Below are 27250 nucleotides of genomic sequence, written 5' to 3' on the forward strand. Positions count from 1 at the left end.
CTGCTCCAACGAAATCAACCCAAGCCTATCCAATCTCTCTCCCATCCAGCATTAAGGACGTTGGAATATTCAAGCTCATTCCCAAAATGACAAAAGAGATCTTTCAAATATAATCCCAGAAATGGCTGCTTGTGGTATTAATGTTCAGCTGCTAAATGCATTTGTATGACGTTCCTCTGATTTCATGGTGGGATTAACTTCTGTTATCATAAAGAAAAATCCGACAAATCTATTAAATATTCATTAAATAATCTCAACAGTAAGATCCAGACCATAGTGCTTATTCACTGACTTTGTTTAGTTTTTAATTTGTGTTGCTCCAAAGTTCTCTGGATGAAATATAAATGGGCGCCTCACACTCTAGACATCACATGGCTTCTATTTATGGTCTGGGAGCTGTTTTTCAATTCATTTCCTCTAATGCCTTCACAATGTGAATTATTCAGTTGCAGCAACAGTGGCATTTCCTACTCTCTCTCTCTCTCGCCCCCACCACACAGTTCTGTGTTACAGTACTGAGTCAAAGAGCAAGTAGGAATGTGGCAAGTCAACAATCTGACAATCTATAATGGGATTGCACAATTCTCTGGCTAAACAATATTCTGCGTGCACTTAATGATACACATAAACAGTGCAAACTAAGAGGCACTCAAACAAAAACTCTAATATCCTCCATGTTCAGCTCTCCTCAATGGTCAGATTCACTTCTAATAAAAAGTGTCAATGAAAGCACTCCATTAATGCAAGTAATCCATTCAATTCCTCTAAGGGAACTTTCAAGGAACACTGTTGAGATACTGTTCATGTAATATGAAATTATATTAAAATAATTTCATCATGATAATAGCATATTTCACTATTTTTTTTATTTCACAAAAGATCAGCCATGATCAAAAGCAAATTACTGTGGATGCTGGAATCTGAAACCAAAAGAGAAAATGTTGGAAAGTCTCAGCAGGTCTGGCAGCATCTGTAAGGAGAGAAAAGAACTGACATTTCAAGTCCAGATGACCCTCAGCTTTGACTAAGAGTCATCTGGACTCAAAACATCAGCTCTTTTCTCTCCTTACAGATGCTGCCAGACCTGCTGAGATTTTCCAGCATTTTCTCTTTATGTATCAGCCATGATCTTATTGAATGGCAGAGCAGGCTCGAAGGGCCAGCTGGCTGATTCCTGCTCCTGGCTCTTATGTTCACTGAATTAAAGTCCATAATGCATTTTTCTTTTCATTCTGTAATATTGCTCTCTCTGCCCAAGCCACCCAGATGGTTTCCACTTCTAGGCTTGCTTTCTTACAGAGAGTTATGGGGTGGCAGTGTGGCACAGTAGTTAGCACTGCTGCCTCACAGTGCCAGGGACCCTGGTTCAATTCTGGCCTTGGGTCACTGCCTGTGTGGAGTTCTCCCCGTGTCTGCGTGGGATTTCCTCCGGGTGCTCTGGTTTCCTCCCACAGTCCAAAGATGTGTGTGTTAGGTTGATTGGCCATGCTAAATTGCTCCTTAGTGTCAGGAAGACTAGCAAGGGTAAATAGGGATTAAGGGGATAGGGTGAGTTTGTGGTTGCTGCAGACTTGATGGGCCGAATGGCTGTACTGTAGGGATTTTATGGTTCTTTATCATTTCTCCTCACTGATCCCCTACATTTCACCAACTCTGAACTCATCTGAAACCTCAGCATCCAAAGCACTGAATTCTAAGTGGCTGCCACCTATCTCTGTATCTTCATCCATCCCTGTCTGCCTTTGCTCTTCTAACTGGCACTGCTCCATTTTCAGAATCAGAACCTACCAACCAATCTTGGCCCTATGATCAGAAACTCTCCTTCAGTCACTGCACCCCAAACAACCTGGTTTTCCAACCTTTTCAAAACTCATCACTTTTGTCCTGCATTTTTAAAATTCATTTGTGGGACATGAGCGTCGCTGGCTGGCCAAAATTTATTGCCCATCCCTAGTTGCCCGAGGGCAGTTGAGAGTCAACCACCTTGTTGTTGCTCTGGAGTCACATGTAGGCCAGACCAGGTAATGACGGCAGATTTCCTTCCCTAAAAGACATCAGTGAACCAGATGGATTTTTCCAACAATTGACAATGGTTTCATGGTCATCAGTCGGTTCTTAATTCCAGATTTTTAAAAATTGAATTCAAATTCACCATCTGCCAACTTTCCTCATGATTTTGCTATTGTTGTTCAGCACCTGGTTTTGGTTCGGTGAAGTCTATTGGGATGTTAGCTGTTTTAAAATGTTCTATGCAACTACAAGTTATTGTTTTGAATTTGTGGTATAAATACAGTCTTCCACAACCAAGCATGAAATAATTTGTATTTCCTCAGTGAAGCTAAATCCTGTTCATTTACAAATCTGCTCTTTTCAGTCAGTTTAGTTTGTGCTTTTTAAAGTTATTGTTAATGGCTAATCTTTTTGGTTCAATATACAGTAATATATTTAGCCATCTATTGGCCATGTCACAGTTGGTAGCATTCACCTCTGATTAAGAGGTTGTAGGTTCAAGTCAGACTGCAGAGACTAGAGCACTCAATCCAGGTTGACATCAGTGCAGTACTGAGGGAGTGTTGCATTGTTGGAGGTTCTAAACCTTTGGAGGAGACATTGAAAGGAGGCCTCATCTTCCCTCTCAGGTGGATATAAAAGCTGCCATGGCACCATGTCAAGGGAGATCGTCCTGTTGCACTGGCTAATCTTTATCCCTCAATCAATATCACAAAAACAGGTCATCTGGTCATTATCTCATTACTGTCTGCGGTATCTTGCTATGTTCAATTTGGCTACCAGGTTTCCTACATCACAACAGTGACTACAGGCCAAACTTGCTTCATTGCTTTGGAACATTCTGAGCTTATGAGTGGAGCTGCATAAATGTGAGTCCTGTCTTTTTATATACATATGTTGTCATTATGGATTTTTCTTGTCACTTCCTCATTCTCTGTTAAGACAGCATTACTGCCGCTAGTGACTATAAGAGACACACAACAGGGCTTTGTCTGTGGTGTATTAAACAATAAAGTAATCAAAAGGCAGGGACACTAATTTTATTTTTCAGCAAAGCACTTATTTTTGTTGTGTCTCTCTGGTCAATACCACACACTGACTCTTTCAACCTAACACTGTAATCATTGACAACACTGTTGCACAGGCCATGAAACATTGTTCGGTTTATGGAAGCTTTTTGCTACGGGATGGAGAAGTGTGGCTGAAGTTCATGTTTCCATTCAGGAAATGGACATGACACCAAAGATTGCATAATTGGAGCTGACAAAAAGTTTTGTTGCGAGAAAAGACAGTTTCAAAAGCGGCAGCCACTGGCAATATTTGTGCACTGTGTCAGATGTGAAGTGATGTGCAACTGAGTCACAGAAAATGGCCAGTGCCTGTTTCAGAAATAACCCTCAGAAGTAAACTGGTGATACTTAATCCATACATCTGGCATAAACTGGTCTATTGTTTAAAAAAGGCCCTGCATGAAATCTTATCCGTAGAGGCACAAATCAAGATGTCAGCAGCCATCCCTGTCACCTATTTATTCCACTTCATTCTTGTTGAAGTGAATTTGAGTCTAAGTTTGTTGCTATTGTTCCATTTCCACAAGTTAATCCCTCAGAATATACTGTACCGCCGAGTTCTGTGTTTCCACCCACCATTCACAGAAATGTAATTGAATTTCAACTTTATCTGGCTTTTGGAGAAATTGTTTTCAAATGCAGAATTAATTTTCTCAGTAGAGCACTTCCTTACTTTGAAATAAATCACAGACGCTTCGCTAATCCCTCAAATGCAATTGTGGGTAAAATAGATTCAGTAACAGTTGTCAGACTGCAGGCTCTGAAATCAAAATAGAAATGCTGCCAACACTTTGCAAGTCAATCAGCATCTGTATAGTGAGTAGTCAAGTTAATATTTCAAGTGTAGCATCTTCATGCATTAGGCTATAACTCAGTTGCATGTGTATGAACCAAAAACAATTAACTTGCATTTGTATAGCACCTTTCACATCCCCAGCATTTCTTGAAATTTTTTGAGTTCATTTATCAGTGTCACAAGTAGGCTTGCATTAACACTGCAATGAAGTGACTGTGAATGTTTCACAGCTTTTGAAGTTAGGTCACTGTTTGTAGGAATGGGTGACTGTCCATTTGCACACAGCAAGATGCGACAAACAACAATGAGATAAATGACCAGTTTTTAAAGGTGTTACTCAAAAGATAACTGTTGCACTTTGGGTGGACTTCCTAATATCTTGATGTAAAGGTGGTACCTCGAGAATGTAGCACTCTCTCATGTCTAGTTACTCTCTGGAGCCTCAGCCTAGATTATGTGCTGATCATGTCCTGGACTGAGGCTTGAACTCATGATCTTCTGACACAGCAGCGAGAGCTGCTGGGTGGCACAGTGGTTAACACTGCTGTCTCACAGTTCCAGGGACCTGGGTTCAATTCCTGGCTTGGGTCACTGTGTGTGCAGAGTCTGCACATTCTCCCCATGTATGCATTTCCTTTGGGTGCTCCGGTTTCCTCCTACAGTCTGAAAGATGTGCTGGTTAGGTGCATTGGCCGTGCTAAATTCTCCCTCAGTATACCCGAACAGGTGCCAAAGCGTGGGGGCTCGGGGATTTTCACAGTAACTTCATTGCAGTGTTAATGTAAGCCTGCTCGTGACACTAATAAATAAACTTAAACTTTAATTACCGCTGCCACAGATTGTTCCAGTGATTTTACTGTAATGCAATCCATGGATATAGCAATGCATTGACATTCTGAGCAGAGCTTCCATTTGAATGTTCTCTCAAATTGTTTCGTAAAAGGTACACTTTTTCACATTGTGCAATGGCTAAAATCTCTGAACCCTAGAACCTGAGCACAAAACTCGAGGCTGAAACACCGGTGCAGTGCTGAGGGAATGCTGCACTGTCAGCAGTGCCGTTTCCCGGATGAGAAGCTAAATCAGCCTCCAACATTGGACATCCACCTCTGAAAGATTCCATGTAACTATTTCAAAGAAGGGCGTTGGAATTATCCCCTGTCCAATATTTATCCCATCATCAATATTATATTCAGGCTGCTGCCAGTGGGAGTTTGCTGTGTGTAAATTGGTTGCCATCATTCCTATATTGGGAGTTTACAATAGTGAGTGGGGATCTCATAGAAATTCTAACAGGGTTACACAGGGTAGATTCAGAAAGAATGTTCCCAATGGTGGAGGAGTCCAGAAGTAGGGGAATCGTAGCGGGTGGGAGAGGACCGTGCAACGGTCCGTTGACATTGGGTGGGATTTTCCAGTCTGGCGAGCATGGCCAGAAAATCCCGCCTGGGGTCATAGTTTGAGGTTAAGGGGGTAAACCTTTTCAGACTGAGGTGAGGAGAAATTTCTTCACCCAGAGGGTGGTGGTGAATGTGTGGAATTCACTGCCACAGAAAGTAGTTGAGGCCAAAATGTTGTGTGACCTCAAGAAAAAAATAGATAAAGCTCTTGGGGCTAAAGGAATCAAGGGAGGTGGGGGGAAGGCAGGATCAGGATTTTGAATTGGATGATCAGCTTCCCATCCATTGACTCTGTCTACACTTCCTGCTGTCTCGGCAAAGCAGCCAGCATAATTAAGGACCCCACGCACCCCGGACATTCTCTCTTCCACCTTCTTCCGTCAGGAAAAAGATATTAAAGTCTGAGATCATGTACCAACCGACTCAAGAACAGCTTCTCCCCTGCTGCCATCAAGCTTTAGAATGGTCCTACCTTGCATTAAGTTGATCTTCCTCTACATCCTAACTATGACTGTAACCCCACATTCTGCACTCTCTCCTTTCCTTCTCTACAGACAAAGCATACCGTTCATATAGCGTGCAAGAAGCATACTTTTCACTGTATGCTAATGCATGATTACCTGCTAAGACTGGCATTCCAACCACTATTGTGTAATTGAGTTTGTGCCTATATATGCCCTGTTTGTGAAACAAATCCTGCACTCACCTGATGAAGCTGATGCTACCAAATAAACCTGTTGGACTTTAACCTGGTGTTGTGAGACTACTTACATGTGACAATAATAAATCAAACCATAATGAATGGTGCAGCAGGTTCGAAGGGTCGAATAGCCTACCCCTGCTTTTCATTTCTATGTTAGGATAGTGACTTCACTTCAAAAGTAGTGTGTGTTTTTTTAAGCTGGAAAGCGCCTTAGTGCTGTAGAGACGGGCAAGGCTTTTCTTTAATCTGAATGGACAAAGAAAATTACAGCACAGGAACAGGCCCTTCGGCCCTCCAAGCCTGCACCAACAATGCTTCCTTACTTAATTAAAACGCCCTACCCTTCCGGGGACCATATCTCTCTATTCCCATCCTATTCATGTATTTGTCAAGAGTCACTATTGTATCCACTTCCACTACCTCCCCGGCAGCGAGTTCCAGGCACCCACCAACCTCTGTGTAAAAAAAAAAACTTGCCTCGTACACCTCCTTTAAACCTTGCCCCTCGCACCTTAAACCTGTGCCCCCCCCCCTAGTAATTGACTCTTCCAGCCTGGGAAAAAGTTTATTTATACCATTTACAATTTATACCAGTTGCTCAAACTGCTTAATGTAAAAAGGAAAGCCGAATGCTGTCTCGCTGTAACTATCTTACGCGGGAGAGAAAAATGTTGCAAGTCTGGAAATGGGTAACATCCTCGCTTTAAGAGACTGGTGTGTGTGTGTGTGTGTTTCTTTGGGAGACCAGCAGTCATTTGCCTGCAGGCTGTCTCTCTCTCTCTCCCTTAGATTTTTTTTGTGAATGAAGCTTATTATTTATGCATGCTTCGCTCGTTCATTCATGATCTCTGCTCTCGCCCCCCCACCCCCCTTCCCCTCCACCACCAAACCAAATCTCTGCAGGCTGATCGAAGCTTGTTGTTGTCAAATCCAGTCTAAATGCTCAGAAACGGTTAACAATGGATCGCAGGATGGACGGCTACTTGGACCAGCAAGTGCCTTACACATTTCCAAACGTGAGTACAGTCCGAGAAAGTTAGTTTAGCGACTACGGAGCTTTCCAAAACAATGGGAGCGGGAAGGGAAGAAACAAAACTTGAATATATATTTTTTAAAAACCAGATATGTTTTGTTTTGTCTGGCGTTGTGGGGGGGGTCTGCATGTGTAGTGTATTCAACGGAAGGTTAAATTGGTAAAACAAAAGTCATTAAGAAAATAAATCCATGGCACCAACTCAAGATGTTTACTGAGTAACATTTTTTGTTCACACAGTAACTTCATTGCAGTGTTAGTGTAAACCTACTTGTGACACTAATAAATAAACTTTAAAATGAGTACGTAGAGAAATGACGATGCCGGGGAGGATGGATTGGGGGGGGGGGGGAGAGGGAGAGTTGCTGTTAACTATTTGAATCCATTCCAATAAATGTGAGCAGCAGCTAATAAAAAAAATGTTCTTCCCTGCTTATCTTGAAACTGCAGAAGGTGCAGGACGTTGGCAGTTTGGAGCGGGCAGCGGTCATTCGGAAGAGGCGATACATCACCAAAGAATTGACTCAAGATTCAGAAGGTAACGCGCTAACCAGACAGCTTGCGGATCTGAACAGCAAAACTAAAGTAGTGGCCCCAGTCATTAACTGAGAAATTGCACTTTTTTGAACCACAGTCCTCTAATATTTCTTAATCTTTTCTTAATTTTTCCAGATCTCTTCCAGGATTTAAGTCAACTGCAAGAAACTTGGCTTGCAGAAGGTGAGTTTGTTTTCGAAAATAAACTTTTGTGTTAGTGAATATTTTTCCACTCCTCGTGGGATTAAATGTAACAATTTGTGGACTCTTTTTTTTGCTTCATGTCTCCCTATCTTTTGTCACCTCTCTACTTGTTGCCAATCTGTAATATCATCTTAAGTCTTTGCAAATATCTTTTGAGTTGGAGTGTGGTTCTGTACTTCGGCCGGCGGGCTTTGTGCTGTCCCCTCCGTGTGTACCAGCCCCCCACCCCCCCCCCACCCAGGGCAGACAACATTTCGAGAATCAAACACCTTCCCGGAGTTTTTTCACCGAACTTCCTGGCGGTTGAAATTACTCGGGATGAAATAAAGTAATTGCACAAAACCTCTGCAACTGACAGCTCACGAGGATTCTTTACTCCTTTAGCATCTCTTGTGGTGCCAAGATTTTAAACCCAACAGTTTCCAAAACACCGACTCTGACCATGAATGGGAAATATTGTTATTTTCCCCTTTGTTATAGGGGGAGGGGGGTGGAATTCTGTTGAATGAATGAATGTTTGCACTTGTGCAAAGCACCTCAAATTAAATCTGGATCCCTGTTCCCACACCATGTTTTTTAAAATAATGAATTTCTCCTGGTAGGTTAAACGTGTGGGCACAGGACTTGCAGACAATTCCTCCAGTCGTTGCAAGTTTGTGTCGAAACACGTTTTTAACTGTGTGTGTGGGGGGTGAGACATCCCCAAAGAGCTAGGAGTTCCATTGACTTGGGCAGGAACGGGCCTGGGTGTGAAAGTTAAGGGTATTTAAAGGAACAAGTGCCCCCTTGTATTGTTGCTTTGCCCGTGATTAATCTGAAGAAACAAATCAGACGCTACACAAGACCAGACAGCTCCGCTTAAAATGAGTTTAACTCCTAAATTAATAACTTTTCAGACTTCTGGGTGTCCCTCAATATTTATTTCTGTATCACTGGAGGAATTAATCTAAATATACTGCATCAGAATCTTTCAAGAAGGGAATCAGACAGATTGTCTTTGGACCAGGCCTTTCAGTGAATGTATGTAATGAATTCTGCCTACAATTTGTCTATTTGTTTAATAAATTCTTTTTGCACATTTGCCCACCCTGTTCCAAAGATTGAGAAGTCTGGTGGTGTATTCATCCAGTAATGTGGTTGATGCTCTTTGCCAAAGGTTTGGGGGGGTGGGGGGACCGCTGTGGGGGGGACTTCTTGGCATGGCTTAAATAATCACATCTTCTCAATTTGTCCACTTGTGGTCTTACAATTGACACAGAAAAATATAAACGCCAGTGGGGGGGAGGTCAGAGAGAGTGGGAGTAAGTGGGTAGGGCTTTCAAAAGTGCCAGCATGGGCCCAACGAGTCAAATGATCTCCTCCTCCTGATGACACTTGGCCCCAGTGCCCAGGTAGAGAGACAGTCCGTCGTCCATCTATCCAGGAATTCCAGCCAGAAAGCCAGCCTCTGGCCACCAGGTGAAGATGGGTTCAGGTTTGGTTCCGATGCTCTTCATGGTCAAATAGCTTGCGGATATTCATTGGTTTGGCTCCCAGATAAGGAATGGGTGAGGCGCTTGTATATTTAAAAAAAATTGCCAGCGCTTTTGGAAATACATCTCGGCAAGAGCTAGTGTTTACAGCACTGGAGGGGACAAGATAGATTTAAACTAGATTTGGATCCCCATTCTTGCCGAGTAGTGCTGCTATAGTGCTTTGCTTCTGCTTGGAGATGTACATCTCAGTATCTCATTTCATTATTTTATGTAATAAACTCCTTAATTTACAAGATAGGAAAATGCTAGAAATACATAGCGGGTCTTTGGCGTTTGAAACCATAGATGGAGCCGAGGGTCTCTCCCTGAACCATTGCTCTCTCTTCCACCTTTTCCCCCCTCGCCAGTAGTTAGTATACACATTCTGTATTTCAGTATTGTCAGTTTTTAGTTCAGATTTCCTCGGCATGTGGTTTTTTTAAAACATTCTTTAACACCTAGCTTTTCCCTTCTCATCCCTGCCCCATTTAAATTGATTTTATGTTGATTATTTTAATTTATTGGCTGAATTACGTACAATTTTGCAATATAAAATTGATTTGCTTTATTGGTTCTTTTACGTCGAAAGATTTTGTTTATTCTGTGTTGTCTATTCAGTTTCAGTCATAAAAAGTTTAAATATATATTAAATTGCTTATAGTGCAACAGGACAATGATTTCTATTTAGTAGAAGATCTTTCACCGACTTTATGGTAAAAGTAAAAATTAATTGTTCAGTGTGTATACTACAATTTCAGATTTTTCATACATATATATATACCCTTGGTGAAGGCAATCTTGTTAGATTGTACAGGAACAGGTTATGGGTGATTCCGCTAATTAATGACCAAAATTTAGACCTTTGGAAAGGGATTACGGCACAATAGTTAGCACTGCTGTCTCACAGCGCCAGGGACCCGGGTTCAATTCCGGCCTCGGTCATTGCCTGTGTGGAATTTGCACATTCTTCCCTTGGTTGCGTGGGTTTCCTCCGGGTGCTCCGGTTTCCTCCCGCAGTCCAAAAGATGTGCGGGTTAGGTTGATTGGCCATGCTAAATTGACCCTAGTGTCTGGGGATTAGCAGGGGAAATATGTGGGGTTATGGGAATAGAGCCTGGTTGGGAGTGTGGTCAGTGCAGACTCGATGGGCCGAATGGCCTCTTTCTGCACTGTAGGGATTCTATATTTCAGAAGGAAGTTAGCATCGACAATCCAGAACAGGCCATGAAATAGAATCTTCAATGTATTTTATTTAAAAAAAAATAATTGCCAACCCTTTGAATAGCAGATTTCCCCAGTTCCACAGAACTCTGTCGTCAGAACTTTGAGAAATGTTATTTCCAGCACAGTGGTTAGCACTGCTGCCTCACAGCGCCACGGACCCAGGTTCAATTCCAGACTTGGGTGTCCGTCTGTGTGTAGTATGCAAATTCTCTGCTTGGATTTCCTTCGGGTGCTCCAGTTTCCTCCCCTTAGGTCGGATAACCATGCTGAATTGCCTCTTCGTGTCCAAGATGTGCAGATTAGGTGGATTGGCCATGATCGATGCATGAGGTTAGGGCGGGGGTTGGGACCTGGGTAGGGTGCTCTTTCAGAGGATTAGTGCAGACTCGATGGGTTGAATGGCCTCCTTCTGCACTGCAGGGATTTTATAAAATGCTGAAAAACACTGACCTTGTGACTTGCAATGGAGGGCAAACCACAAATGGTGCATCCATGTATTTCTGGTGAACTACCCATTGCATGTAAACCCTGCCTGATAGTGTGGGTATCTTAACATTTCACACGTTCCTACATTTAATGTTACAATATTCCCAAATCTGAAGGACAGGTTCCATGTTTAAGTTTAAAGTTTATTTATTGGGTCACAAGTAGGCTTACATTAACACTGCAATGAAGTTACTGTGAAAATCCCCTAGTCACCACATTCCGGCGCCTGTTCTGAGGGAGAATTTAGCATGGCTAATGCACCTAATCAGCACGTCTTTCAGACGATGGGAGGAAACCAGAGCACTCGGAGGAAACCCACGCAGACATCGGTAGAACATGCCAATTCTGCACAGACAGTGACCCAAGCTGGGAATCGAACCCGGCTCCCTGGCGCTGTAAGGCAGCAGTGCTAGCCACTGTGCCACCGTGCCTCCTTGTTAACAAAGATGGGGGAAACGTAAGGGAGTCTCCCAACACTGGTTTTAACTCATTCCTGCTCAGTATGCCTCCGGACTGCACCAGGTCATCCTTTACGCCAAGCACTGGGAACATCTGCGAGTCTTCAGAAATAAAGATCACCGTTTTAGTGCAGAATGGGGTCCACCTGGCTCAGGTTACCTATGGCCTGAGAATCCAAAGATGTGGCCAAATATTAACACTCACCACTGAGCTGAATATTTCATTTGCCAGCAGCTAGAATCTTATTTCAAATCATAACTTTGCAGCAAACATTCCATGACTAGTGACTGCTGTCATGTTATAAAGCTCCAAGACAGGGTGAGAGAAAATTGTCGCTAAGTTAAACATTTATTCCAGAGTTACATGTATGTATGCAGTGGTAGAGAGCAGAAATGGAGTCTTGCGCATTTACAACTCAGTGGCTTAAAGATTATCTCTTCATTTATCTCATTTTGTGTCAAGAGGATATTATTGGAGTAAATACTAATTTGCTGTGAGGTCAGAGACATATTCCACATACAATACTTGTTGCCTTTTGTTTCACGATCATTCTTTTTTTCCCCAAACTCTTAATTGTGTGAACTAGTCTTGCATTGAGTGGCACACTATACAATTCATGAGATGAGGAGGAATTTCTTCAGCTAGAGGGTGGTGAACCTATGGATTTCATCGCCACAGAAGGCTGTGGAGGCCAGGTCATTTGAGTGCAGTTGAGACAACGATAGATATGTTCTTGATTGGTAAAGGGTTCAAGGGGTGCAGGGGGGAAAAAACAGGAAAATGAGGTGGAGAAACTTTTATCATTGAATGGCAAAGCAGACTCGACGGGCCAAATGGCCTAATTCTGCTCCTATATCTTATGGTCTTATGGTTCTAAGTGACTGACACCTGGCCAGAGAGCTTGTGCAATGTGCATATCTCTGCTCGATCCTGTTGGAGAATGTCTTACAGAAAAACACTAAGCCTGTGTCCATAGAGACATCCATATTTTCTTTAACTGTTGATCAGAGGCTGTAATTTATATTGCAAACTATTAATAGCCGGGCTTTGCTGCATTTATATGTTGTTGTTAATTTGCGATGGAAATCATGTTCTTTAAGCAGCATAAAAATGGCATCCAGCACTTTGTCAGTGACTCAGTGAGTAACTGCACCACTTATTATCCTAACAAGCTGTACAGACTAGTTAATTCCAATATAGTTCCTGTTGTGCACTGTTAGCTGACCTCTGCCGGATTGCTGTAATCAGCCTGGCTTGATGGACAGGAGTGAGTCAACAAAGGATTTCCTCCCCCCCCCATCACCAGTGACCCTTGCTGGAAAGTGTCTGGGTGCAAATATTGGCTGAGGGCAGGATCCGGTTGAGTAGTAATTATCCCCATTGCCAAAAAGCCGATTATCACCCCCGTATCTCGAGTGACCTTTGGGGGAGTGTACATGTGTAGAATCAGACCCAACAAGTCATCGTCACTATTGGGCCAGTTTCTAGTTGTACTGAAGTCCTACAGAATAAATTTCCCAGGGAACTAGAGTGTCTGAGTGGCGGGAGGGTATGGAGAAATGTGGAGACATTTTTAACAATTCTAAAATTTTCCTTCTCTTCATGTTGCAGCTCAGGTTCCAGACAGCGATGAACAGTTTGTACCAGACTATCACTGTGAAAGCCGTGAGTATTTTTCTTCTTACTCTTTGCCTTTGACTGTATTTGGTGATTTAGAAACCTTTAGGAAATTGGATTTGGGCTCCGCAGACAGCAAATATGCAAAAACTGCTTCTCTCATTACAGCCATTGACCACTAATGCAACCAATGTGGAGACAAATCAGGACAATTTGAGGATTTGGAATGAAAGGAAGAGGGGAATATGATTTGTGCCACAAGAATTGAGGTTCATAGAATCCCTACAATGCAGAAGGAGGCCATTCGGCCTATCAAGTCTGCACTCTCTCTCCAATGGAGCATCTCATCCACGCCCACCCCCTACCCTATCCCTCTAACCCCACACATCCATGCCGCTAATCCCCCTAACCTACACATCTTTGGCCACACCACCTAACTTGCGTATCTTTGGACTGTGGGAAGAAACCAGAGCACCCAATGGAAACCCACACAGACACGGGGAGAATGTGCAAACTCCACACAGTCACCCAAGCCGGGAATCAAACCCTGGTCCCTGGTGCTGTGAGGCAGCAATGCTAACCATTGTGCCACCATGCCGCTCTTTGATGGTAGCATAGTGGGAATTTTACTGGACTAGCAATCCAGAGGCCTGCACGAATGATCCAGAGTCACCAGCTGAAATCCCATCATGGCAATTGGGGGAATTTAAATTCAACGCTTTATTAAATCTGGAATAAAAAAAGAAGTAACCTCATCAATAATTGAACTAATGGATTGTCATAAAATCCCAGCTGGTTCGGGGAGGAAATTTACTGTCCTTGCATTTGATAGCCGACCACACCAATATGGTTGTCTCGACAGCTCACCATGATCAGCTTAAGGGCAATTAGGGATGGGCAATAAATGTAGGGCTTGCTATCAAAGCTTAAACATCAAGACTGAATTTAAAAAAACCCTTGCTGTCCTCTTCAGCCTATCCCTCCAGCATGCTTGCTCCAAGTAATGAAGCCTACATTTTATTGAATCCAGAATGTTGTTGGGATAAGAAACTCAGTGTCTGTACACCTTGGAAATGAATTCTTATGATGTTTGAAAAAAGAAACCTCTAAATGTGAGTTTCTAGAACAGCAGGAGCTGCTTCTAGCACTGAATCCTGCAGCCGCTTTGCAACGTAAATGCATCACAAATGGCAAAACTTCAACCAGACCACATCTGCTCAATCAGTTGTTTCCGCCCATCAGGAGGTATTTTTGTCATGTGATGTGTGTGTGTCGTCCCCCCCCCCCATCACTGACCCATGAAGTGAAAGCAGGCAGCCCTTCGCATTTTATGAATGGGTTGGTTGTAATCTGTAACAGTAAGAGCTGGCTGCAACAGCTCATTATGAGCAGGAAGTGCTTCCATATATGGTCATTAGTTTGTTTTACTGCTGATGAATGGTTGACAGGTCTACAAGTGCCTCTCGCTGGAGAAATGACTTGTTGCATAACGTGTGCTATCAGTAAAAGCTAAAAAGAACAGCCAGATGGGTTACATTTACCCTCGCAGCTCACTAGCTCGACGAGAGGTTTTCTGTATCAACAAATTTGTTTCCTCATAATATTTTGCATTGGTCTTTTTTATCCCCAATGTCTCCGAACCCCATTACTAACCGTGATTTGGCATCATTTTGTGTGTTAATTCCAGTCAATTGGGAAAGAAGGCATTTTTTTGTTAACTTAAACTATTTTTAGAAAGTTTTTTTTACCATTTTAAACCAGCTACACCTGGAGTATTGTGTCCCGTTTTGGTGTCCTTATCCGAGGAAGGATGTCCTTTCTATAGAGGGAGTACAGCGAAGGTTTAGTGAGATGGCAGGTCTGTCATATGAGGAGAGACTAAGTCGGTTAGGATTATATTCACTGGAGTTTAGAAGAGTGAAAGGGGATCGCATAGAAATTTATAAAATTCTAACAGGGTTAGACAGGGTAGATTTAGAAAGAATGTTCCCGATGGTGGGGAAGTCCTGAACTAGGGGTTATAGTTTGAAGATAAGGGGGTAAACCTTTTAGAACTGAGGTGAGGAGAAATTTCTTCACCCAGAGGATGGTGAATGTGTGGAATTCACTACCACAGAATGTGGTTGAGGCCAAAACTTTTTCTGCTTTCAAGAAGAAATTAGATATAGCTCTTGGGGCTAAAGGGATATGGGAGGAAGGGGGGATCACAATATTGAATTGGATGATCAGTCATGATCAAAGTGAAACATAGAAACCCTACAGTACAAAAAGAGGCCATTCGGCCCATCGAGTCTGCACCGACCACAATCCCACCCAGGCCCTACCCCCATATCCCTACATATTTTACCTGCTAATCCTTCTAATCTACGCATCCCAGGACACTAAGGGGCAATTTTAGCATGGGCAATCAACCTAACCCGCACATCTTTGGACTGTGGGAGGAAACTGGAGCACCCGGAGGAAACCCACGCAGACACGAGGAGAATGTGCAAACTCCACACAGTGACCCAAGCTGGGAATCGAACCCAGGTCCCTGGAGCTGTGAAGCAGCAGTGCTAACCACTGTGCCGCCCAATGGCAAAGCAGACTCGAAGGGCCAAATGGCCTACTCCTGCTTCTAGTTTCTATGGTTACAGCAACATTAACTCATCAATTTTACTTTTCGGTTTAAAAGAAACAAATGTTATCTCTCTTTCACATTCTCTCTCCTTTTCCTCCCCAACCACCTTGCAACTGCATCGTGCTTAGGATATTGCCCATCAGTGATAGCCTGAATCAGCCAAAATGTTTGCAGAATTGGCTTGGGAACACCACTCTTGTCTGCTACCCTATGTTGGAAAACAAGAGTTAACGTTCCGAGTCTGTGTGACTCTTCTTCAGAGTTAAAGAGGCTGAAGAGACATAGAGACCTGAAATGTTAACACTGTTTCTCTTCCCGGATGCTGCCGGACCTACTGAGTTTTTCCAGCATTTTCTGTTTTTACACCACGGAGTATTTCCCTGTGGTGTGGTTATTGATTATTGGGAATTCAGTGAAGCAGGGTTATGGCCTGTGGCCTCACTCGATGCTATACAGCATGCTGGTGCTCCAGTGGGACTGGTATGAAGTGGCTTGCGTGTATCTTTTTCTTTGAAGAGTTGAGTTGTCTTGATTTTGGCGTACTGTTACACAATCTTACTCCAGATGTACTTGTGGCCACAGCCAGATAAGATTTGTTCTCCAAAGCCAGTCTAATACCAAGGAGTCAGTTAGTTCAGTTGACTAGACAACCGGTTAGCGATGCAGATGATGCCAGCAGCACGGGTTCAATTCCCGTAACGGCTGAGGTTATTCATGAGGCCTTCTCAACCTTGCCCCCTCGCCTGAGGTATGGTGATCGTCAGGTTAAATCACTACCAGTCAATTCTCCCACTTATGAATGGCACAATGGTGAGCAGTGCTACTTCAAAGTGCCAGGGACCTGGGTTCAATTCCAGCCTTGGGTGACTGTGAGGAGTTTGCGCGTTCTCCCTGTGTCTGCGTGGGTTTTCTCCGGGTGCTCTGGTTTGCTTGCACACTCCAAAGGTTAGGTGAATTGGACATGCTAAATTGCCCCTTAGTGTCCCAAGATGTGTAGGTTAGATGGGCTTAGTCATGGTAAATGTGTGGGATTACAGGGAGAGGGTGGGCGAGAGGGCCCGGGTAAGATATTCTGTTGGAGATTCGGTGCAGACGTGATGGGCCAAATGGACTCTTCTGCACTGTAGCGATTCTGTGATTCTAAAGGGGAGACTGGGACTATGGTGACTTTACAATACCAAGCTAGACCTGTGCTAGTGCCACCACTGGACACTTGAGTTCCACATTGTTTGCTGGGACCCAGAGTAGACTTGCGAGGATCCACATTTACTGGGCTTTACTGATGCCCAGCCTTAGTGAATCCGGTAGTTTTACATCAGGCTTTGTTCAGCTGCCTGGGTGCTGCGAGTGGGCCTCGCATTCGGAAAATGAAGCTGAGACAATGGGAGTTCCAAACAATCTGCAGAGGTTCTTTTTATTCATTCACGGGACACGAGTGTCGCTGGCAGGCCAGCATTTATTGTCCATCCCTAGTTGCCCTTGGAGGGCAGTTGAAAGTCAACCACATTGCTGTGGAGTCACATGTAGGCCAGACCAGGTAAAGATGGCGGATTTCCTTCCCTAAAGGACATTAGTGAACCAGATGGGTTTTTGCTGACAATCGACAATGTTTTCATGGTCATCAGTTGATACTTAATTCCAGATTTTTTTTTTATTGAATTCAAATTCCACCATCTGCAGTGGTGGGATTTGAACCCGGGTCCCCAGAACATTAGCTGAGTTTCTGGATTAATAGTCTAGCGATAATACCACAAGGCCATCGGCTCCCCCATAATGGGTATTGCAAGTCTCCCATCAGCAAATGTTACACTTAACATTGCTTTTCAAACCTGTAGCCAAAGCTTGTTTGGTACATCTGATTGTCCCTTTAGATAATCCAAATATCACAATTGTGCTTTACACCTCCAATACATGTTTTTGACAAGTTTAGTGCTGTTTGTGATCTCATGAGACCCTGATCTTATGACACAAATTTATTTTTTTGCACCAATGTCTCTCTCCTGGAAATCCCTTGCTGGTACAGTTCTGAAAGCGCGAGGTGTTTTCCTAGGTACCTTGCCCAAGTGACTTATGCACGCATGGGTATTCACAGGGAGTGGCAGGTTATTTGGCTGCAGGGACTATTATACTTGATACTGTTCTTACCCCAACCTGACATTCACACATGTGGATTTCCACTCCAACAGGAGCTGTTGAGTGGCAGTCAGTGCTGAGTATTCTCTTTGGTGACACAGAAGCCACAATTCTAGCAGCTCTCCTGCTACCTGGGGTGAGATGATCTAACTCGGTACAGATTGAGGATTAAACTTGCACCTTCCGAATTTATATGTTCCTGCTACTTACTGTAGAACTGCACTGAACCATCAGGAGTTCTTAACTCAAATCTGCATGGATATCAGACCGTGGGAACCTTATTTAAGTGTTTTTTGCTTTGTTTTTCACATATTCTATGTCTCTGCCCTTTTCTATGAAAAACATAGGACAGTACAGTGGTTAGCACCTCTGCCTCACAGAGCCAGGGACCCGGGTTCAATTCCGGCCTCAGGTGACTGTCCGTGTGGAGTTTGCACATTCTCCCCGTGTCTGGGTGGGTTTCCTTCGGGTGCTCCGGTTTCCTCACACAGTCCAAAGAAGTGTAGGTTGGGTGGATTAGCCGTGCTAAATTGCCCGTTGGTGTCAGAGGGATTAGCAGGATAAATACGTGGGGTTACAGGGCCTGTGTGGGATTGTTGTCAGTGCCATTGGGCTCAAGGAGTCCACACCGACTCTCTGACCCAGTATATTTTTGTGGACTTTGCCCTTTTTCTGTTCAGGTTAGAATCATAGAATCCCTACAGTGCAATTCACCCATAGAGCCTGCACCGTAACAATCCCACCCAGGCGCTATCCCCGTAACCCTACGCATTCACCCCACTAGTCTCCCTGACACCTAAAGGGCATGGCCAATCCACCTAACCTGCACATGTTTGGAGTGTGGGAGGAAACCGGAGCACCCGGAGGAAACCCACGCAGATAAGGGGAAAACGTGCAAACTCCACACAGACAGTGATCCACGCCGGGAATCGAACCCGGGTCCCTGATGCTGTGAGGCAGCAGTGCTAACCACTGTGCCACCTATATTGTAATCAATCAGTAGAGAATAGCCACTGGTGACACGGCACCATTGTGATTTATATACAAAGGTGTCGGCTGGAATCCTCCGGCTGCTCACGCCGGTAGGATTCTCCGGTCCCACCGGCAGTGCAGCCCCGCCCACGAGTTTCCTGCGCCATGGGGTGACGTCAGTGGGAATTCTCATCGGCAGCGGAGAGAATCCCACCGCTAGCAAACAATGCGCCACGTTCCACCGACAGGAAACACGTGGCTGAGAGGCCGGAGAACCTCACCCGTTGTATTTGTGCTGTTGTCCAGTGTGCCGAGCTTTTGTTGTGAAATTCAAAGTTCTCGCATTCTGTCTGCAATTAATTATGTGGGCCAGCTGATATTTGGTTGGTTGAATTTAAACCAAACAAGCCATTTCCTGTTCAGGAAGAATGCCTCTAATATTGCATGTGTGCGCATGCATGTGTTCACCCAAATACTTACTGCAGTTGTGAAGGAAGACATGATTTTAAACTCCAGTCAAACTGTTCAGTTTTGCAATCGCAAATTGTCTGCGCTGCCAATGGCTAGTCACGTGCCCCAACAAAATAGTCAACTTCTAAACAAGCTAGCAGAAATTTAAATTTAGTTTTGTTTTGTGCTCGCTGACAGCAGAACTCCATTTGATTCTTTTCACTTGTAGCCTAAGCATTAATTTCTTGCCAGATTGTGAATCGTGCTTTAGACTGGACTGAGTCTCCCCGTGTCTGCGTGGGTTTCCTCCGTAAGAGTTTTAACAACACCAGGTTGAAGTCCAATGGGTTTATTTGGTAGCAAATGCCATTAGCTTTCGGAGCGCTGCTCCTTCGCCAGATGGAGTGGACGAAGGAGCAGCGCTCCGAAAGCTAATGGCATATGCTACCAAATATACCTGTTGGACTTTAACCTGGTGTTGTTAAAACTCTTACTATGTTTACCCCAGTCCAACGCCGGCATCCCCACATCATGGATTTCCTCCCACAGTCCAAAGATGTTCAGGTTAGGTGGACTGGCCACTCTAAATTGCCCTTCAATGTCCAAAGCTGTGCAGGTTAGATGAATGGTAAATGTGTGGGGTTAAGAGTATAGGGCAGGGAAGAGGGCCTGCGTAAGATACTCTGCCAAGAGAGTTGGTGCAGACTTGATGGGCTGAATGACCTCTTCTTCACTGTAGGAATTCTATGATTTCTACTCTATGGATGGAACACAAAATTCTGCGGACCGTGCAAAGGTTCGTTGACCTCGAGGGGGAATTTCAGGTCTTGGGGTGAATGGGGCAGAAAATCCTGCCCTATGAGTCTGAATGGTGTCCAGATATAGCAGCAATGGAAGCAGCTCTACGATTCCACATTCAGTCTGCACTATCAATGTGGCTTACTATTTTTAACTCAGCATTTTTTTCCATTCAAACCTCCTGTTCTGAGTTCCAGCTGCATTACGATGGCAATTACTGCAGGAGGAAAGCAGCATTAGGAAAGGCGCCCATTTATTTACATGGTTTTGGCTTGTAACTCTGTCAACATCCTAATGTGTAAATCTGGGGTGTGAGGTTGCAAGGCCCATTGATTCAGATGAAAGGTGGATAAAGTCAGTGTTTGCCTCGAGTTACAATGACGTTTTGTTTCAGCACAGGACAATAGGGAGACCTTGAACACGAGGGATGAGTTATTTGAGTTCTGTTACAGGGTTTTAGACTTAACTCTATATTTAATTATACAATCCACTTCCTGGGGTTGCAAGCCATGTCAAACATACGATTTCATAAGGTATCCTGCCATCTTTGTAATGTTGGCTGTTTACATTGTTAAAGGAAGAGATCTGCGCTGGATTAAAAACTAATTCTTTTTCAGAATTATTCTCTTAAATTGTTTTTTTAGTCAGCTCGTCTGTGTCAGCATTTATAGATGAGAGATTCAGGAAAGCCAATGATTTAATTGCAACAATACATCTGAAGATCTTTTTCCAATGAAAAATGAACTGAATAAAACCTGCAATAATTTCATTTTGACCACTTATCGCTGCAACCAATTGTAGTCACAATAACCCAGATTAACATTGGTAGCTATTGGTAAAGGGGTCAACGTGACTTCAGGACTACCAGAGACCATTAAGTTAAAGTTTATTTATTAGTCACGAGTAAGGCTTACATTAACACTTCAATGAAGTTACTGTGAAATTCCCCTAGTCGCCACACTCCGGTGCCTGTTCCAGTCAATGCACCTAACCAGCACGTCTTTCAGACTGTGGGAGGAAACCGGAGCACCCGGAGAAAACCCATGCAAACACGGGGAGAAAGTGCAAACTCCACACAGACTGTGACCCAAGCTGGGAATCGAACCTGGGTCCCTGGCGCACTGAGGCAGCAGTGCTAACCACTGTGCCACCCACTGTGCAGATCAGTGTTGAAGATCAGCTTTGCACGACTTTTGTTTGTCCTCTTCCAAATGTTTTCCCCCCCCATTGTGTTGATTAATACTGGAATATGGTCCCACCAGCACTGATTTCTTGCCCAACCATTCCCTCTTAATCCCAGCCTAGAGAGCATTTATTTTTATATAGAATCCCTACAGTGCAGAAGGAGGCCATTCAGCCCATCGTGCCTGCACCAACCACAATCCCACCCAGGCCCTATCCCCGTAACCCCATGCATTTACCCTAGCTAGCCCCCCTGACACTGGGGGGCAATTTAGCACAGCCAATCAACCTAACCCGCACATCTTTGGGAGTGTGGGAGGAAACCAGAGCACCCGGAGGAAACCCACGCAGAAACGCAGAGAACGTGCAAATTCTGCAGAGTCGCCCATGGCTAGAATTAAACCCGGGTCTCTGGTGCTGTGAGGCAGCAGTGCTAACCACTGTACCACCATGCCGCCCATTGGTAGGTATTTGGAAAGCATTGGTAAGCTTTGAGTAGGAGGGCCTGTTAGGCAAACTCAAATCATTTCCTCACTTGACAATCCACAGACATGCCTGTAACAAGAATCTAGATGTTTTTACCTTCCTTAGCCAATGGATACTGACAGGGATGTACTACTGCTGGCCTTTGCTCAGATCCATTCATTCAGCCCACACCAAGCACTGACGATCTCCCTATTACAAATGGATCTGTATCATGTCAGACGATGCATTCACTCCCAAATGGGAGTGAGCAGCCTGCAAGATGTGGGCCCAAACCATAGAAACCCTACAGTGCAGAAGGAGGCCATCTGGCCCATCGAGTCTGCACCGACCACATCCCACCCAGGCCCTATTCTCGTAACCCCACATATTTGCCCTGCTAATCCCCCTGACATTAAGGTCGATTTAGCGTAACCCATCACCCTAACCCGCACATCTTTAGACTGCAGACAAATCCGGCTTGTGAATTCTATTCATGAGACCCCCCCCAAGCTTCATATTTTAAGTGGCAGCTGTAACTAGTGGTAAGGCCTCTGAGTCAGAAGGATGTGTGTTCCAATCCCATCATATTTGGACACATAATCCGGGTTGGAACTTCTGTGCTGGACTACAATACTGTCAGAGAGGCCATCTTTTGGATGAGATGTGAACACCCTTCTACACTCACTCTGCCAGGTGGGTGTAGAAGAAACTATAGCACTATTCAGAAACAATAGGCGATTGTTCTTGAGATCCTGGGAAACATTTATCCCTCAACAATACTACCAGAGATTATCTGATTAGTTACTTTACTATGCATAAATTAGCCATGCACTTCCCAGTGTTACAGCAATGATTACACTTCAGGAGTATTTAATTAGCCATAAATCATTTTGGCATACCAGAGATTGTGAAAGACAAGGTATGAATACAAGTACTTTCATTAGATTAATAAAGCCAGTACAGCTCACCTGCAACTCTTTAAACTTCCTATACCTGTGTAGCTGGAAAAGGCTGTTCCTTGATAGATTTAGACCAATCAGTACACAGTGATGTTTAAGGAGCTGAGGCTAAAACACTGCAGTTTTCAACTTCCAATCTGTCATCAATGGCCACTCCAGGTAATTAGTGTCACATGTAGGCTTACATTAACACTGCAATGAAGTTACTGTGAAAATCCCCTAGTCGCCACATTTCGGGTACACTGAGGGAGAATTTAGCATGGCCAATGCACAAAAAAACAGAAAATGCTGGAAAATCTCAGCAGATCGAACAGCATCTGTGGAGAGAGAATAGAGCCAACATTTGGAGTCAGGATGACCTGAAACTATTCTCTCTCCACAGATGCTGTCAGACCTGCTGAGATTTTCCATTTTTGATTCAGATTCCCGCATTCGCAGTATTTTGCTTTCACCTTAATCTTTCAGACTGTGGGAGGAAACTGGAAGCACCCGAAGGAAACCCACGCAGACATGGGGAGAACGTGCAGACTCCGCACAGTCACCCAAGCTGGGAATCGAACCTGGGTCCCTGGCGCTGTGAGACAGCAATGCAAACCACTGTGTCCAGTCTATTCCTTCTGAATCTCCCTCAGTGTCACTGCCAAATATTCCATCCTCCCCCAACTTCAGAAGTCTCTTCCAAACCCTTCTCTTCAACTTATGTTTTGCCCCTTTCCTGTTACCCCCCTTTCTCCTTCCTGTTCAGTGTTCACTTTCAATCCAGCATCAAATGCAATGTTTTGTAATGCACATTGTTTTGTATGTGTGTGTACTTTCAGTAGCTGATGCAAAATGACTGAGCAGGTATCAGATAAAAGATTCCCGTGTAATTGATGCTAAACCTATAGGTGTGTAGTTACCTGTTACAGGTCGAATGTCCTTTATCCATAAATCCGAAAACCAAACACACCCCAAAACTACACTTCCTTTTCACATCATCGACCTTTAGCATGGGAAGTTGTGCCCTAAGCTGACACAAACTCCACTGACCACACCCTGTATTCATTATTCAGCAGTACATCTTTGATTTGATTTATTATTTTCAAATGTATTGGGATACAGTGAAAAATTGTTTATTGCGTGCTATACAGACAAGGCATACCATTCATAGAGTACATAGGGGAGAAGGAGTGGAGAGGGTGCAGAATATGGTGTTGCAGTTACAGGTAGGGTGAAGAGAAAGACCAGCTTAGTATATGATAGGACCGTTCAAAAATCTGATGGCAGCAGGGAAGAGGCTGTTCTTGAGTCAGTTGGTCCGTGTTTTCAGAGTCTTGGATTGGTATGTGACCTCAGACTTTTGTATCTTTTTCCCAACAGAAGAAGGTGGATGACAGTATGTCCGGGGTGCATGGGGTTCTTGATTATGCTGGCTACTTTTCTGGGGCAGCAGGAAGTGTAGACAGAGTCAATGGATGGGAGGCTGGTTTGCGTGATGGACTGGGCTATGTTCACAATCCTTTGTAGTTTCTTGGGGTCTTGGTCAGAGCAGGAGCCAGACCAAACTGTGATACATCTGGAAAGGATGTTTTCTCTGGTGCATCTGTAAAAGTTGGTGAGAGTCGTTGGAGAAGTCGATGATTATCTCCTTCGAAATGATAGTTAGCCTAGGCCAGTGGTTCCTAACCAGTGTGCCGTGAAAAAAGATTCAAAATTAATGTAATTAAACTAAAACTGATCTTCATTTTCAGCTCTGTAATTGGCATCTCCAAGACTCAACGAAGCTTGGGCCTCCCGCGCATGCACCGGTTGGGAAAGGGCCGCACATGCACACTTCAGATTGTTTACGTTGGTCAGACCATGTGCATGACCAATGGGACTTGGAGCTGAAGACAAAGGTCCCAAGCGCTCACACAAAACTCAAAGGGCATAAAAACCCTGGGAAAACACATGTGAGAATGTGGACAAGTGATGGCTTAATGGTGTTATCGCTAGACTATTAATCCAGAAACTCAGCTAATGTTCTGGGGACCCGGGTTCAAATCCCACCACTGCAGATGGTGGAATTTGAATTCAATAAAAAATTTCTAGAATTAAGAATCTGCCGATGACTGAAACCATCGTTGGAAATACCCATCTGGCTCACTAATGTCCTTTAGGTAAGGAAATTTGCCGTCCTTATCTGGTCTGGCCTAAATGTGACTCCAGAGCCACAGCAATGTGGTTGACTCTCTGGCAACTCGGGCAACTAGGAATGGGCAATAAATGCTGGCCAGCCAGCGACACCCATGTCCAATTAATAAAAAAAGTTAAAAACAAAGTTCCCAGTCATGGAAAAAGACAGAGAAAATAGAAGCTATAGAGGTGTACCGTGACACAAGATTGGGAACTACCGGCCTAATCTTCTGCCATTGTAATGTGAGTAGGCCTATATGTGGTATCTGAAAACTGAAATGATCTGAAATGCAATTGGCCGGAAGCTTTCGGATAACGGATATTTCACCTCTATAAGAACATAAGAAATAGGAGCAGGAGTCGGCCATTTAGCTCCTCGAGCCTGCTCCGCCATTCAATAAGATCATGGCTGATCTGATAGTGGTTTAGTTCCACTTACCCGCCCGCTCCCCATAACCCTTAGTTCCCTTATTGATCAGAAATCTATCCACCTGTGACTTAAACATATTTAACGAGGTAGCCTTCATTGCTTCAATGGGCAGAGAATTCCAGAGATTCACTACCCTCTGAGAGAAGAAGTTCCTCCTCAACTCTGTCCTAAACTGACTCCCCCTTATTTTGAGGCTGTGTCCTCTAGTTCTTGTTTCCTTTCTGAGTGGAAAGAATCTCTCTGCCTCTACCCTGTCTAGCCCCTTCATTATCTTATATGTCTCTATAAGATCTCCCCTCAGCCTTTTAAACTCCAACAAGTACAGGCCCAATCTCCTGCTAGTCTTAAATAATAGAGCCACGTTTGCAATTTTCCAATACGAAGGGATTATTCCTAAATCTGGAGAGCATTGGAATATGATAAAAATAGCACCTGCAGCAACCTCACTTCACAGAAGCATAGAATATCTACAGTGCAGAAGGAAACCTTTTGCCCCATCGAGTCTGCACTGACCACAATCCCACCCAGGCCCTATTCCCGTGATCCCACATATTTACCCACTAATCCCCTGACACTAAGGGTCAATTTAGCATGGCCAATCCACCTAACCCACACATCTTTGGAGTGTGGGAGGAAACTGGAGCATCCAAGGGAAACCCAGAATGTGCAAACTCCACACAGACGGTGACCCAAGCCGGGAATCGAACCTGGGTCCCTGGCGCTGTGAGGCAGCAATGCTAACCACTCTGCCACCGTGCCGCCCTAATATATACTCGATTGATACAATTAGTGCATTAAATTCAGTTATATATCACTATAATTGCACATCTCCTGAATTTTTTATTTAAAAGGATGCAACATGGGGGCGTCACGTTGACACAGTGGTTAGCACTGCTGCCTCTCAGCGCCAGGGACCCAGGTTCAATTCCGGCCTTGGGTTACTGTCTTTGTGGAGTTTGCACGTTCTCCCCGTGTCTGCGTGGGTTTCCCCCGGGTGCTCCGGTTTCCTCCCACAGTCCAGAGATGTGCGGGTTAGATTGATTGGCCGTGCTAATTTGCCCCTTAGTGTTAGGGGGGCTCACAGTGTAAATACATGGGGTTACGGGGATAGGTGGGATTGTTGTTAGTGCAGGCTCGATGGATTGAATGGTCTCTTCCTGCACTGGAGGGATTCTATGATTGTAATCAAAGGTGGCACGTATGATTTATTACATATATAATTTATCATAGAAATCATAGAAACCCTACAGTGCAGAAGGAGGTCATTCGGCCCATCGAGTCTGCACCGACCACAATCCCACCCAGGCCCTACCCCCACATATTTTACCCGCTAATGTACGCATCTCAGGACTCTAAGGGGCAATTTTTAACCTGGCCAATCAACCTAACCCGCACATCTTTGGACTGTGGAAGGAAACCAGAGCACCCGGAGGAAACCCACGCAGACACGAGGAGAATGTGCAAACTCCACACAGACAGTGACCCGAGATGGGAATCGAACCCGGGACCCTGGAGCTGTGAAGCAGCAGTGCTAACCACTGTGCTACCGTGCCGCCCTATGGGCTAACAGTCCATGATCAAAGTGTTTTGTATAATGGGGGGGCGGTGTACCAGCTTCCCGTTGTTTTAAAAGAAGGCAAAAAACATGGCTGACGCACTCACGTAAACTTTTACAAGTCCAAGTCCTTTTCCAAATAAAGTCAGTGGGTCGGGTCGATCATACATTGTGTATTGGCTTTCCCACCATGAGAGATTGAGACAGTTAGTGTCTTTATACATGAAAGACCCATCCAGTTTACAATTACCCTTTTGGATTAGCTTCAGGGAAAGGGCACTGGCCGGAATTTTCCAGCCAATACCGCAGGCAGGATTTTCTGGTCCCACAAACCCCTGCCACGGGTTTCCCGTTAAATCAGAATAACTTCAACTGAGGTCTTGCTGTACTCTAACTGGTATTTGCAACCTCTATGGGCAAATAGTTTGCCCAGAGGCTTTCCTTTCTAAGAATCTGTGTCGTGCGTGTGTGTGATCTTT

At 44.2% G+C, this 27250-nt stretch overlaps 1 protein-coding gene across 3 annotated transcripts in view; it reads left to right on the forward strand.

Annotated features, from left to right (window-relative positions):
* Positions 1-27250, forward strand: part of etv4 (ETS variant transcription factor 4) — a 131907-nt gene that overhangs the window by 13568 nt on the left and 91089 nt on the right. Inside the window, exons 1-5 of one of the 3 annotated variants that reach the window (XM_078223978.1) lie at positions 2794-2879; positions 6883-6995; positions 7463-7550; positions 7685-7732; positions 13048-13101. In XM_078223978.1, the coding sequence (XP_078080104.1) occupies positions 6939-6995; positions 7463-7550; positions 7685-7732; positions 13048-13101 (247 nt within the window). In that variant the 5' untranslated portion in view covers positions 2794-2879; positions 6883-6938. Of the gene's footprint in view, positions 1-2793; positions 2880-6761; positions 6996-7462; positions 7551-7684; positions 7733-13047; positions 13102-27250 lie in introns of those variants that run through there. The other 2 variants (XM_078223976.1, XM_078223977.1) reach the window with 2 other exon arrangements.

Source organism: Mustelus asterias, chromosome 11 (genome assembly GCF_964213995.1).
Source record: "Mustelus asterias chromosome 11, sMusAst1.hap1.1, whole genome shotgun sequence".
Classification (NCBI taxonomy): Eukaryota; Metazoa; Chordata; class Chondrichthyes; order Carcharhiniformes; family Triakidae; genus Mustelus; species Mustelus asterias.